Raw genomic sequence first — 15674 nt, forward strand, 5'->3', positions numbered from 1 at the left:
GTTAGAGGTCAGGGGTTATAGGTCAGGGGTTAAGCTCAGAGCTGATCTGTAGCTGGCGGTAACAAGCCTATGCCCACCTGAGGAGGAGAGAGGGGTGAGGCAGACAGAGGCTTCAGGTTGAGGCCACCTGAGGAGGAGAGAGGGGTGTGGCAGACAGAGGCTTCAGGTTGAGGCCACCTGAGGAGGAGAGAGGGGTGTGGCAGACAGAGGCTTCAGGTTGAGGCCACCTGAGGAGGAGAGAGGGGTGTGGCAGACAGAGACTTCAGGTTAAAGGAACCTGAGGAGGAGAGAGGGGTGAGGCAGACAGAGGCTTTAGGTTAAAGGAACCTGAGGAGGAGAGAGGGGTGAGGCAGACAGAGGCTTTAGGTTAAAGGAACCTGAGGAGGAGAGAGGGGTGAGGCAGACAGAGGCTTCAGGTTGAGGCCACCTGAGGAGGAGAGAGGGGTGAGGCAGACAGAGGCTTCAGGTTGAGGCCACCTGAGGAGAGAGGGGTGTGGCAGACAGAGGCTTCAGGTTGAGGCCACCTGAGGAGGAGAGAGGGGTGTGGCAGACAGAGACTTCAGGTTGAAGGAACCTGAGGAGGAGAGAGGGGTGTGGCAGACAGAGGCTTTAGGTTAAAGGAACCTGAGGAGGAGAGAGGGGTGTGGCAGACAGAGACTTTAGGTTGAAGGAACCTGAGGAGGAGAGAGGGGTGTGGCAGACAGAGGCTTTAGGTTAAAGGAACCTGAGGAGGAGAGAGGGGTGAGGCAGACAGAGGCTTTAGGTTAAAGGAACCTGAGGAGGAGAGAGGGGTGTGGCAGACAGAGGCTTTAGGTTAAAGGAACCTGAGGAGGAGAGAGGGGTGTGGCAGACAGAGACTTCAGGTTGAGGCCACCTGAGGAGGAGAGAGGGGTGTGGCAGACAGAGACTTTAGGTTGAAGGAACTATAGAGAACTGTAATTTTGTTAAGAACAAGTAAAACATCATGTGAAACAGAAGTTAGAAAAATGATGAAATGATGATTCATTATTGTCTGTATGTGAATTGAAGTGGCTTGTGAAAGTATTCACCCCCCTTGGCATTTTTCCTATTTTGTTGCCTTACAACCTGGAATGAAAATGGATTTTTTGTGGGGTTTGTATCATTTGATTTACACAACATGCCTACCACTTTGACGATGCAAAATATGTTTTATTGTGAAACAAACAAGAAATAAGACAAAAAAAACAGAAAACTTGAGCGTGCATAACTATTCTGACCAGTCCCTGCCGATGAAAAACATCCCCACAGCATGATGCTGCCACCACCATGCTTCACTGTGGGGATGGTGTTCTCGGGGTGATGAGAGGTGTTGGGTTTGCGCCAGACATAGCCTTTTCCTTGATGGCCAAAAAGCTCAATTTTAGTCTCATCTGACCAGAGTACCTTCTTTCATATGTTTGGGGAGTCTCCCACATGCCTTTTGGCAAACACCAAACGTGTTTGCTTATTTCTTTCTTTAAGCAATGGCTTTTTTTCTGGCCACTCTTCCGTAAAGCCCAGCTCTGTGGAGTGTACGGCTTAAAGTGGTCCTATGGACAGATGCTCCTGTCACGATCGTTGAAAGGAGTGGACCAATGCGCAGCGTGGAATGCGAACATCTTTTATTATTTAATTCACCACACGAACAAAACAACAAAACGAAACGTGAAGTCCTCGGTTACAAACACAAACCTACACGGAACAAGATCCCACGAATAACAAGTGAACACAAGGCTGCCAAATATGGTTCCCAATCAGAGACAACAAGCAACAGCTGATTCTCGTTGCCTCTGATTGAGAACCACCCCGGCCAACACAGAAACACATGAACTAGATACTGAAACAATCAACACAAAACATAGACTCTACACACCCTGGCTCAACATAAAAGAGTCCCTAGAGCCAGGGCGTGACAACTCCAATCTCCGCTGTGGAGCTTTGCAGCTCCTTCAGGGTTATCTTTTGTCTCTTTGTTGCCTCTCTGATTAATGCCCTCCTTGCCTGGTCCGTGAGTTTTGGTGGGCGGTCATCTCTTGGCAGGTTTGTTGTGGTGCCATATTCTTTCCATTTTTTTTATAATGGATTTAATGGTGCTCCGTGGGATGTTCAAAGTTTCAGATATTTTTTTATAACCCAACCCTGATCTGTACTTCTCCACAACTTTGTCCCTGACCTGTTTGGAGAGCTCCTTGGTCTTCATGGTGCCGCTTGCTTGGTGGTGCCCCTTGCTTAGTGGTGTTGCAGACTCTGGGGCCTTTCAGAACAGGTGTATATATACTGAGATCATGTGACAGATCATGTGACACTTAGATTGCACACAGGTGGACTTTATTTAACTAATTATGTGACTTCTGAAGGTAATTGGTTGCACCAGATCTTATTTAGGGGCTTCATAACAAAGGGGGTGAATACATATGCACGCACCACTTTTCCGTTATTTATTCTTTCAAATGTTTTTGTTATTTTTTTCATTTCACTTCACCAATTTGGACTATTTTGTGTACGTCCATTACATGAAATCCAAATAAAAATATATTTTAAATACAGGTTGTAATGCAACAAAATAGGAAAAACGCCAAGGGGGATGAATACTTTTGCAAGACACTGTATGTCTAATGGTTGCTGTGATACTGTACTGTGATGTGAATATGTTGTGTGTAACATGTTTCAAAGGAAATCAGTTATTTGATCTTGGTCAGAAAAGGCAGTTGTATGATCTTGGTCAGAAAAGGCAGTTGTAGAGTCATCATATTGTTAATTCTTACTGTATAGGTGCAGACGTCTAATGCCACAATCAAATCAAATTGTGTAATTTCAGGGTGGTTTCTGGGACACAGATTAGTCCTGAACCAAAACCATTGAGCTTATTTATTAGTCCAGGAATATCTGTGTCCGGGAACACCGCACCTTAATGTGTGCATTGGCTTGTATTTTAAACTGGGTTAAACTGGGTTAGATCCTTAATGTGTGCATTGGCTTGTATTTTAAACTGGGTTAAGCCTAGTCCTGTCATATGTCTTGTTTGTTAATGGTCTCTGGCCTCTTCCTACAGCGGTGATGGCCTTCCTGTTTGACCTGAAGGACCTGGTTGATCTGATGTCTATCGGTACCCTGCTAGCCTACACCTTGGTGGCAGCCTGTGTTTTAGTACTCAGGTTAGTGCCCTACACCCTAAACCCTACACCTTGGTGGCAGCCTGTGTTCTAGTACTCAGGTTAGTGCCCTACACACTACCCCCTACACCTTGGTGGCAGCCTGTGTTCTAGTGCTGAGGTTAGTGCCCTACACCGTAAACCCTAAACCCTACACCTTGGTGGCAGCCTGTGTTCTAGTGCTGAGGTTAGTGCCCTACACACTACACCCTACACCTTGGTGTCAGCCTGTGTTCTAGTACTCAGGTTAGTGCCCTACACCCTAAACCCTAAACCCTACACCTTGGTGGCAGCCTGTGTTCTAGTGCTGAGGTTAGTGCCCTACACACTACACCCTACACCTTGGTGTCAGCCTGTGTTCTAGTACTCAGGTTAGTGCCCTACACACTACCCCCTACACCTTGGTGTCAGCCTGTGTTCTAGTACTCAGGTTAGTATCTTCTCATGGATGATCAGTTCTTGGATCCACAGCTCTGTCTATGAATTTCAGAGTGGTTACATTTCTTCATCAAGTGGTTGGGGTACTGTTTCTTTTCCCCCTTTAACTGGTGGCTATTCCTTCTGTCCTGTAGGTACCAGCCGGAGCAGTCCAGTATGGCCTATCGGATGGCTTCTACGCTGGACGAGCCAGACACCTTAGAGTCCATTAACGAGGGCAGTGTGGGGATCCTGCCAGGAGCAGAGGAGGTGTTCTGTGCCAAAAACCTGTTGTTCCCTCACAACACAGAACCCAACAACCTGTCTGGTTTCGTAGTCAACATCTGTACCAGTACATTAGGTAAGACACGCACACACACAGGCAGGCACAGGTACGAACACACACACACACACACACACACACACACACACATATATTCAGAGTTCTCCATGGTGGAGTGTTAGCTCTGGTCACCTCTGTCTCTTCCTTACTGTCTCTGTGTCTGTCTCTCTCCCTGCAGGAGTGCTGGTGTGTATCTTCTGTGTTGTAGCGGTACAGGGAGGCTTTGCTCCCTGGTCTGTCTCTCTACTGAGCTTCATATTTATGGTCTGTCTGGGAGTCACCCTACTGGTCTGGAGACAGCCAGAGAGCAAGACAAAGCTCTCTTTTAAGGTATGTTCACTCAGCTGTACCACACGGTAAGGGACATGATGTAAGGGACATGATGTAAGGGACATGATGTAAGGGACATGATGTAAGGGACATGATGTAAGGGACATGATGTAAGGGACATGATGTAAGGGACATGATGTAAGGGACATGATTTGGCAAAAGTTCCTCTTCACCCCTTTCCTCCCAGTAGCCAGTATGTTTATAAATCTTCTCCTCTCCTCCTCTCCTCTCCTCTCCTCTCCTCTCCTCTCCTCTCCTCTCCTCTCCTCTCCTCTCCTCTCCTCTCCTCTCCTCTCCTCTCCTCTCCTCTCCTCTCCTCTCCTCTCCTCCTCCTCTCCTCTCCTCTCCTCTCCTCTCCTCTCCTCTCCTCTCCACCCCTCCTCCTCCTCCTCTCCTCTCCTCTCCTCTCCTCTCCTCTCCTCTCCTCTCCTCTCCTCTCCTCTCCTCCTCCTCTCCTCTCCTCCCCTCCCCTCTCCTCTCCTCTCCTCTCCTCTCCTCTCCTCTCCTCTCCTCTCCTCTCCTCTCCTCTCCTCTCCTCTCCTCTCCTCTCCTCTCCTCTCTCCTCCTCTCCCTCTCCTCTCCTCTCCTCTCCTCTCCTCTCCTCTCCTCTCCTCTCCTCCTCTCCTCTCCTCTCCTCTCCTCTCCTCTCCTCTCCTCTCCTCTCCTCTCCTCTCCTCCTCCTCTCCTCTCCTCTCTCTCTCCTCTCCTCTCCTCTCCTCTCCTCTCCTCTCCTCTCCTCCTCCTCTCCTCTCCTCTCCTCTCCTCCTCTCCTCTCCTCTCCTCTCCTCTCCTCTCCTCTCCTCTCCTCTCCTCTCCTCTCCTCTCCTCTCCTCTCCTCTCCTCTCCTCTCCTCTCCTCTCCTCTCCTCTCCTCTCCTCTCCCCTCCCCTCCCCTCCCCTCCCCTCCCCTCTCCTCTCCTCTCCTCTCCTCTCCTCTCCTCTCCTCTCCTCTCCTCTCCTCTCCTCTCCTCTCCTCCTCTCTCTCCTCTCCTCTCCTCTCCTCTCCTCTCCTCTCCTCCTCTCCTCTCCTCTCCTCTCCTCTCCTCTCCTCTCCTAACCTCCTCCTCTCCTCTCCTCTCCTCTCCCCTCCTCCCCTCTCCTCTCCTCTCCTCTCCTCCTCTCCTCCTCTCCTCTCCTCTCCTCTCCTCTCCTCTCCTCTCCTCTCCTCTCCTCTCCTCTCCTCTCCTCTCCTCTCCTCTCCTCTCCTCTCCTCTCCTCTCCTCCTCCTCCTCTCCTCTCCTCTCCTCCCAGGTACCCCTTCTCCCCTTCCTCCCAGTGGCCAGTATGTTTATCAACATCTTCCTGATGTGTCAGCTGGACCGAGGAACCTGGATACGCTTCTCTTTCTGGATGATTATAGGTACAGTAGACTTACCTGTAAAATAGATTAAATATGCCCTATAGGTACACTATATTTACCTGTAACATACAGTACCAGTCAAAACTTTGGACACACCTACTCATTCAAGGGTTTTTCTTTATTTTTACTATTTTCTACATTGTAGAATAATAGTAAAGACATCAAAACTATGAAATAACACATATGGAATCATGTAGTAACCTTTTTTTTAAAAAACAAATCAAAATATATTTTTGATTTTAGATTCTTGTTTTTTTCCCCTCATCAATCTACACACAATTCCCCATAATGACAAAGGAAAAACAGGTTCTAGACTTTTTTTTTTTAAATAAAAAAAAAGGAAATATCACATTTACATAAGTATTCAGACCCTTTACTCAGCACTTTGTTGAAGCATCTTTGGCAGCGATTACAGCCTCGAGTCTTCTTGGGTATGACTCTACAAGCTTGGCACACCTGTATTTGGGGAGTTTCTCCCATTCTTCTCTGCAGATCCTCTCAAGCTCTGTCAGGCTGCACAGCTATTTTCAGGTCTCTTCAGAGATGTTCGATCGGGTTCAAGTCCGGGCTCTGGCAGGGCCACTCAAGGACATTCAGAGACTTGTCCCGAAGCCACTCCTGCGTTGTCTTGGCTGTGTGCTTAGGGTCGTTGTCCTGTTGGAAGGTGAACCTTCGCCCCAGTCTGAGGTCCTGAGCCATCTGGAGCAGGTTTTCATCAAGGATCTCTGTACTTTGCTCCGTTCATCTTTCCCTCGATCCTGACTAGTCTCCCAGCCCTTGCCTCCAGACGTGAGGCTTGGCATTCAGGCCAAATAGTTCAATCTTGGTTTCATCAGACCAGTTGTTTTTTATGGGTTAGAGTCCTTTAGGTGCCTTTTGGCAAACTCCAAGCTGGCTGTAATGTGCCTTTTACTGAGGAGTGGCTTCCATATGGAAAAAATATTATTGTCGATCAACAATGACAAGCCACCGTGGTGGTGTTCATCGCTACTTGTATTTGTGAGCGGTATTGACATTTTTTTTTTACATTTTTTATTTTACCTTTATTTAACTAGGCAAGTCAGTTAAGAACAAATTCTTATTTACAATGACGGCCTACACCGGCCAAACCCGGACGACGCTGGGCCAATTGTGCGCCGCCCTATGGGACTCCCAATCACGGCCGGTTGTGATACAGCTTGGAATCAAACCAGGGGGTCTGTAGTGACGCCTCAAGCACTGAGATGCAGTGCCTTAGACCGCTGCGCCACTTTGTGTTGTAGCTATGTGGTAGTAGAGTAGAGGCCTGAGGGCACACACTTAATATGTTGTGAAATCTGTTATGAATGTATTGTAATGTTTTTAAAATGTATAACTGCCTTAATTTTGCTGGACCCCAGGAAGAGTAGCTGCTGCCATGGGGATCCATAATAAAAACAAATACAAATAGCAAAGGGTCTGAATACTTATGTAAATAAGGTATTTCTGTTTCTTTATTTTAATAACTTAGCCAAAATGTCTAAAAACCTGTTTTCGCTTTGTCATTATGGGGTATTGTGTGTAGATTGATTTAATTTTTTATTTATTTAATCCATTTTAGAATAAGGCTTTAACGTAAAAAAATGTGGGAAAAGGGAAGGGGTCTGAATACTTTACGAATGCACTGTATATACCTCGATGATATATATACCTGTATGATGATATATATATATATATATATATATATATATATATATATATATATATATATATATATATATATATATATATATATATATATATATATATATATATATACCTGTATGATGATATACAGTGGCTTGCGAAAGTATTCACCCCCTTGGCATTTTTCCTTTTTTGTTGCCTTACAACATATAATTAAAATGGATTTTTGGGGGGTTTGTATCATTTGATTTACACAACATGCCTACCAGTTTGAAGATGCAAAATATTTTTTATTGTGAAACAAACAAGAAATAAGACAACAAAAACAGTAAACTTGAGCGTGCATAACTATTCACCCCCACAAAGTCAATACTTTGTAGAGCCAACTTTTGCAGCAATTACAGCTGCAAGTCTCTTGGGGTATGTCTCTATAAGCTTGGCACATCTAGCCACTGGGATTTTTGCCCATTCTTCAAGGCAAAACTGCTCCAGCTCCTTCAAGTTGGATGGGTTCCGCTGGTGTACAGCAATCTTTAAGTCATAACACAGATTCTCAATTGGATTGAGGTCTGGGCTTTGACTAGGCCATTCCAAGACATTTAAATGTTTCCCCTTAAACCACTCGAGTGTTGCTTTATTCTTAGGGTCATTGTCCTGCTGGAAGGTGAACCTCCGTCCCAGTCTCAAATCTCTGGAAGACTGAAACAGGTTTCCCTCAAGAATGTCCCTGTATTTAGCGCCATCCATCATTCCTTCAATTCTGACCATGTTTCCAGTCCCTGCCGATGAAAAACATCCCCACAGCATGATGCTGCCACCACCATGCTTCCCTGTGGGGATGGTGTTCTCAGGGTAATGGTTTGCGCCAGACATAGCATTTTCCTTGATGGCCAAAAAGCTCAATTTTAGTCTCATCTGACCAGAGTACCTTCTTCCATATGATTGGGGAGTCTCCCACATGCCTTTTGGCGAACACCAAACGTGTTTGCTTATTTTTTTCTTTAAGCAATGGCTTTTTTTCTGGCCAGTCTTACGTAAAGCCCAGCTCTGTGGAGTGTACGGCTTAAATTGGTCCAATGGACAGTTACTCCAATCTCCGCTGTGGAGCTTTGCAGCTCCTTCAGGGTTATCTTTGGTATCTTTGTTGCCTCTCTGATTAATGCCCTCCTTGCCTGGTCCGTGAGTTTTGGTGGGCGGCCCTCTCTTGGCAGGTTTGTTGTGGTGCCATATTCTTTCCATATTTTAATAATGGATTTAATGGTGCTCCGTGGGATGTTCAAAGTTTTTTATATATTTTTTTATAACCCAACCCTGATCTGTACTTCTCCAAAATGTTATCCCTGACCTGTTTGGAAAGCTCCTTGGTCTTCATGGTGCCGCTTGCTTGGTGGTGCCCCTTGCTTAGTGGTGTTGCAGACTCTGGGGCCTTTCAGAACAGGTGTGTATATATACTGAGATCATGTGACAGATCATGTGACACTTAGATTGCACACAGGTGGACTTTATTTAACTAATTATGTGACTTCTGAAGGTAATTGGTTGCACCAGATCTTATTTAGGGGCTTCATAGCAAAGGGGGTGAATATATAGGCACGCACCACTTTTCCGTTATTTATTTTTAGAATTTTTTAGTTATTTTTTCCATTTCACTTCACCAATTTGGACAATTTTGTGTATGTCCATTACATGAAATCCAAATAAAAATAAATTTAAATAGTAATACAAAAAAATTGGAAAAAACGCCAAAGGGGTTTCACCAATACATTTTACATATTTAGCAGACGCTCTTATCCAGAGCGACTTACAGTTAGTGAATACATTATTTTATTTTTTATACTGGCCCCCCGTGGGAATCAAACCCACAACCCTGGTTTTGCAAACGCCATGCTCTATCAACTGAGCTACATCCCTGCCGGCCATTCTCTCCCCTACCCTGGACGACACTGGGCCAATTGTGCGCCGCCCATGAGTCTCCCGGTCGTGGCCGGCTGCGACAGAGCCTGGATTCGAACCAGGATCTCTAGTGGCACAGTTAGCACTGCGATGCAGTACCTTAGACCACTGCGCCACTAAGGAGAATACTTTTGCAAGGCACTGTATGTCTATTGGTTGCTGTGATACTGTTATATACATTATAATATTATATACATACTACTATAAATATATACCTGTATGATGGTGTATATACCTGTACGATGGTACAGTGAGGGAAAAAAGTATTTGATCCCCTGCTGATTTTGTACGTTTGCCCACTGACAAGGACATGATCAGTCCATCATTTTAATGGTAGGTTTATTTGAACAGTGAGAGACAGAATAACAACAACAACAACAAAACAGAAAAACACATGTCAAAAATGTTATAAATTGATTTGCATTTTAATGAGGGAAATAAGTATTTGACCCCTCTGCAAAACATGACTTAGTACTTGGTGGCAAAACCCTTGTTGGCAATCACAGAGGTCAGACGTTTCTTGTAGTTGCACACATCTCAGGAGGGATTTTGTTCCATCTCAGGAGGGATTTTGTTCCACTCATTAAGGTTTCGAGGCTGATGTTTGGCAACTCGAACCTTCAGCTCCCTCCACAGATTTTCTATGTGATTAAGGTCTGGAGACTGGCTAGGCTACTCCAGGACCTTAATGTGCTTCTTCTTGAGCCACTCCTTTGTTGCCTTGGCCGTGTGTTTTGGGTCATTGTCATGCTGGAATACCCATCCACGACCCATTTTCAATGCCCTGGCTGAGGGATGGAGGTTCTCACCCAAGATTTGATGGTACAGGGCCCCGTCCATCGTCCCTTTGATGCGGTGAAGTTGTCCTGTTCCCTTAGCAGAAAAACACCCCCAAAGCATAATGTTTCCACCTCCATGTTTGATGGTGGGGATGGTGTTCTTGGGGTCATAGGAAGCATTCCTCCTCCTCCAAACACGGCGAGTTGAGTTGATGCCAAAGAGCTCGATTTTGGTCTCATCTGACCACAACACTTTCACCCAGTATTCCTCTGAATCATTCAGATGTTCATTGGCAAACTTCAGACGGGCCTGTATATGTGCTTTCTTGAGCAGGGGGACCTTGCGGACGCTGCAGGATTTCAGTCCTTCACGGCTTAGTGTGTTACCAATTGTTTCCTTGCTGACTATGGTCTCAGCTGCCTTGAGATCATTGACAAGATCCTCCCGTGTAGTTCTGGGCTGATTCCTCACCGTTCTCAACTCCCCGAGGTGAGATCTTGCATGGAGCCCCAGGCCGAGGGAGATTGACAGTTCTTTTGTGTTTCTTCCATTTGCGAATAATCGCACCAACTGTTGTCACCTTCTCACCAAGCTGCTTGGCGATGGTCTTGTAGCCCATTCCAGCCTTGTGTAGGTCTACAATCTTGTCCCTGACATCCTTGGAGAGCTCTTTGGTCTTGGCCATGGTGGAGAGTTTGGAATCTGATTGATTGATTGCTTCTGTGGACAGGTGTCTTTTATACAGGTAACAAACTGAGATTAGGAGCACTCCCTTTAAGAGTGTGCTCCTAATCTCAGCTTGTTACCTGTATAAAAGACACCTGGGAGCCAGAAATCTTTCTGATTGAGAGGGGGTCAAATACTTATTTCCCTCATTAAAATGCAAATCAATTTATAACATTTTTGATATGCGTTTTTCTGGATTTTGTTGTTGTTATTCTGTTTTACACTGTTCAAATAAACCTACCATTAAAATTATAGACTGATCATGTCTTTGTCAGTGGGCAAACATACAAAATCAGCAGGGGATCAAATACTTTTTTCCCTCACTGTATATATATACCTGTACGATGGTATATATACCTTTATGATGCGTTGTGCGTGTATACGCTGTGTTCCGGCGGTCGTAGGAAGAGTGGTTCTGAGGGTCGACTTTATTTCCACATCTGGTTTCACAAGGGATAGGAAGAGCAGGACGTCATCAGTACATTAGCTGTGCCTCCACTGGGTCAGTTGGAAATAGCTCTGAATATGTTACATTTGAACCTGCCACTAGGGTCAAATGTACATTTGGATGGAGTGATGCAAACCTGTACCATTGGTGTCCCCCAGGGTCAATACTGGGGCCATTTAATTGTATTTTATTTTATTGGTCCACTCAGTAACAATTGCCACTGTTTTCAAGGGAGTCCTGGGATCCATAAAGTCAATAAATGCATGCACATACAGTCAGGTCCATACGTATTTGGACAGTGACACAATTTGCATCGTTTTGGCTCTGTATGCCACCACAATGGATTTGAAAGGACACAATCAAGATGTGCTTCAAGTGTAGACTTTCATCTTTAATTTCAGGGTTTTGTAAAAATTATTGTATGAAGCGTGTAGGAATTACAACCATTTTTATACATAGCCCCCCAATTTTAGGGGCTCAAAAGTAATTGGACAAACTAACATAATCATAAATTAAAATTGTGAGTTTTAAAACTTGGTTGCAAATCCTTTGCGGTCAATGACTGCCTGAAGTCTGGAACCCACAGGCATCACCAGATGCTGGGTTTCTTCCCTGGTGATGCTCTGCCAGGCTTTTACTGCATCTGTCTTCAGTTCCTGCTTGTTCTTGGGGTGTTTTTCCTTCAGTTTTGCCTTAGAGCAAGTGAAATGCATGCTCAATTGGATTCAGGTCAAAGGTGATTGACTTGGCCATTGCAGAACATTCCACTTCTTTGCCTTAAAAAAAGTATTGGGTTGCATTCGCAGTATGCTTCGGGTCATTGTCCATCTGCACTGTGAAGCGCCGTCCAATGAGTTTTGAAGCGTTTTGGCTGAATCTGAACTGATAATATAGCCCTTAACACATCAGAATTTATCCTGCTGCTTTTGTCAGCAGTCACATCATCAATAAATACAAGGGAACCCGTTCCATTGGCAGCCATACATGCCCACGCCATAACACTACCTCCACCATGCTTCACAGATGAGGTGGTATGCTTCGGATCATGAGCAGTTCCTTCCCTTCTCCATACTCTTCTCTTCTCATCATTCTGGTACAAGTTCATCTTCGTCTCATCTGTCCATAGGATGTTGTTCCAGAACTGTACAGGCTTTTTTAGATGTTTTTTTGGCAAACTCTAATCTGTTTTTTCCTGTTTCTGAGGCTTACCAATGGTTTACATCTTGTGGTAAACCCTCTGTATTTACTCTGGTGAAGTCTTCTCTTGATTGTTGACTTTGACACAGATACTCCTACCTCCTGGAGGGTGTTCTTGATCTGGACAACTGTTGTGAAGGGGGTTTTTCTTCACCAGGGAAATCATTATTCTGTTATCCACCACAGTTGTTTTCCGTGGTCTTCCGGGCCTTTTGGTGTTCCTGAGCTCACCAGTGCGTCCTTTCTTTTTAAGTATGTACCAAATAGTTGATTTGGCCACCTAATGTTTTTGCTACCTCTGTGATGGGTTTGTTTTGATTTTTCAGCCTAATGATGGCTTGCTTCACTGGCAGTGACAGCTCTTTGGACTTCATATTGAGGGTTAACAGCAACAGATTCCAAATGCAAATACCACACTTGAAATCATCTCTAGCCCTTGTATCTGAAGTAATAACACACACCTGGCCATGGAACAGCTGAGCAGCCAATTGTCCAATTACTTTTGGTCCCTTAAAAAGGCGGGGGGGACCACATATAGAAGTGTTGTAATTCCTACACCGTTCACCCGATTTGGATGTAAATACCCTCAAATTAAAGCTGAAAGTCTGCACTCTCAGCCCATATTCATGATTTAATTTCAACTCCAATATGCTGTGGTAGACAGCTACAATAATAATAACTTGGTCAATGTCCAAATATTGATGGACCTGACTGTATGTATCAATTAAATATTAATGCATTGTATCAGCTAAATGTTGTAGACCTTTTGAACCCCTCTCCTAGGTTTCATCATCTACTTTGGCTATGGGATCCGTAACAGTGCAGAAGCTGCTTTAACCAATACGGACAATAACATGCACAGATACAAGCCAGCCTGCACTCTCAACGGACAGCCAATGGACATCGAGAAGGAAGGCTTCCTACACAACGGCCTGGACCTGGACAACACGGTGGACGAGGAGGACGAGGACCCCTAGAGGTTGGGAGGTGCAGTGCACTTCTCCAATGTTACTGTCTGTCTGTGTTCCTTTATCTATCTCAACTCTCAGATTAGTACCATATGTTGTCAGAAATATCTTCACATGAAGGGGGACAATCATGTACAATCAGAATGAGCTCTATTAGGACCTAATGTTGCATGGTATCAAACCTGAGACAGGTCTCTTCACATTGGGCAGTGATCCACCATACCAGTTCCACTTCCACCGCTCATGAGTCCTTCAGTGATATCAGTAGTAAGTACCTAACCAATGAGTCCTTTAGTGATATCAGTAGTAAGTACCTAACCAATGAGTCCTTCAGTGATATCAGTAGTAAGTACCTAACCAATGAGTCCTTCAGTGATATCAGTAGTAAGTACCTAACCAATGAGTCCTTTAGTGATATCAGTAGTAAGTACCTAACCAATGAGTCCTTCGGTGATATCAGTAGTAAGTACCTAACCAATGAGTCCTCCAGTGATGTCATTGTCAGCACTGAGCAGGAGGACTATGCCAGTTCTCTTGTAAGAAAAGGGTTTGAAAGGATCTGTGACCCTAAACATTTTTACTCTTTAATTTCACATTGAAGGGCAGGGGTCGTCACTAGTACTGACGTTACTGGTGGATTACCATGCAGTATATCGCCCTCTGCTGGAGTCCTGGTGTCACTGCATGATAGATGCTGATAGCCGGATAGAGGGTGAGTCCCAAATGGCACACTATTCCCTATAGAGTAGACCAGGGCCCGTAGTGGACACAGAGGCACAGTGCTGGTTGCTGTGTTCCCCTCTACTAGTCAAGTAATCATCAACATCATCCTCCCCAATTTCATTGCTTAGAACGACGTCAACATTTTCTGCCTCTTTATCTACAAATATATTGACTTATTGATGACAACGACTGATACTTTTTCATCCATTTTTTTTTGTGCAGTGCCTTCTCTGCACTTCTTAGCTGGATACCTTGTTTGATTGAACATCATATTCAGGATGTAATTAATTATAGTTCATATGGTCCCAAAATGACAACTTCAGTATGAATTTAATTGAGGGTGAGTGTTTGAAATGAATGAGCTGGCGTTGTTCCAGCTTTCGTTATAGAAGAGTGATGCTTTACGGAATGTTGCACGAACCTCCTCCTCCTCCTCCTCCTTGCATTCAGAGTGTTCCTCAACAGTCAACTAGCAGTCTGGAAGAGGAGCAGTGTCCGTTTCACGATTGGTGATGTGGGCGGCAGGTAGCTTAGTGGTTAAGAGCGTTGTGCCAGTAACCGAAAGGTCGCTGGTTCTAATCCCCGAGCCGACTAGGTGAAAAATCTGTCGATGTGCCCTTGAGCAAGGCACTTAACCCTAATTGCTCCTGTAAGTCGCTCTGGATAAGAGCGTCTGCTAAATAATGTAAATGTAAAATGATTGCATCAAAAAACCAATGCACCGTGTATGTCCCATTCTGTAATATAGTACAACACTGCATGTACAGTTACTGTGAATTAAGAGAAGTCACATCTATGGATGAGCACATCCGCAGCTTTGTGAGGGCATTGCGTTAGGCTACATCCCAAATGGCTCTCTGTATAGTGTGCTACTGTTGACCAGAGTGCACTATACAGGCTGCCTTAATCGACGTCATCGGCGTCCGGGGAGCAGTTGATGTTGTTGGGGGGGTTAACTGCCTTGCTCAACGGCAGACCGGCAGGTTTTTACACCTTGCCGCTTATTTTATTATGATGGTGTCTTGTGTGATTTGCTATATATAGTATTATAATATGTTTGGCCAAATGTGTTACTTTGTAATATCACGTGTAATGAGCGTTGGTTACAAATCACACACTTACTGTGTGATTCTCCTCAAAGAAATGTGGAAACCTTTTTCTTAACGTTTTTTATTCACGCAACAAGACCATATCAAAAATCCTAAATTATTTAGTTGTCTCAAACATATTTAGCGACCTGTTGGTGAAGTGGCTAAGGCGTTGGACTTGTAATCGTAGAGAACTAGGTTCAAGTCCCAATCAGGCTTCCCGCCAAATTCGCCACAATATTAATTGCCTTGAACTATACATCTTTTGAAATGTTATTATTTTGAACTTCCGAGTGTTTAATGACTTATTATGGTACAATCCCCCTGTTAAACCCTCATCCATTCTGTACATATTGGATACTTTGCTGTAGTAATGATTTATTGTCGGTTTGTACTATGATGAAGTCATATCTGTGGATGTGTCCAGTCCTGCTCCAATCACACTGGGAGAACCGTGGGTCAGTGTGTCTTTATAAGAGAAAGAGACGACTACTCTCCTAGCCTGGTTAAACCAAACTCAATGAATGTACTCACTATGGTAGATGT

General features: G+C 44.6%; 1 protein-coding gene across 2 annotated transcripts in view; it reads left to right on the plus strand.

Moving 5' to 3' along the window:
- The window catches only part of LOC311102220 (high affinity cationic amino acid transporter 1-like), a 27090-nt gene extending 12195 nt beyond the window's left edge, over nt 1-14895 (plus strand). For both annotated transcript variants that reach the window (XM_084143480.1, XM_084143479.1), the window contains exons 8-12: nt 3053-3155; nt 3725-3930; nt 4091-4242; nt 5493-5601; nt 13133-14895. In XM_084143480.1, the coding sequence (XP_083999606.1) occupies nt 3053-3155; nt 3725-3930; nt 4091-4242; nt 5493-5601; nt 13133-13326 (764 nt within the window). In that variant the 3' untranslated portion in view covers nt 13327-14895. The remainder of the gene's footprint in view (nt 1-3052; nt 3156-3724; nt 3931-4090; nt 4243-5492; nt 5602-13132) is intronic.
- The last annotated feature ends 779 nt before the right edge of the window (nt 14896-15674 follow it).

Source organism: Coregonus lavaretus (assembly GCF_964263955.1).
Source record: "Coregonus lavaretus genome assembly, chromosome: 26".
In the NCBI taxonomy this organism is placed as follows: domain Eukaryota; kingdom Metazoa; phylum Chordata; class Actinopteri; order Salmoniformes; family Salmonidae; genus Coregonus; species Coregonus lavaretus.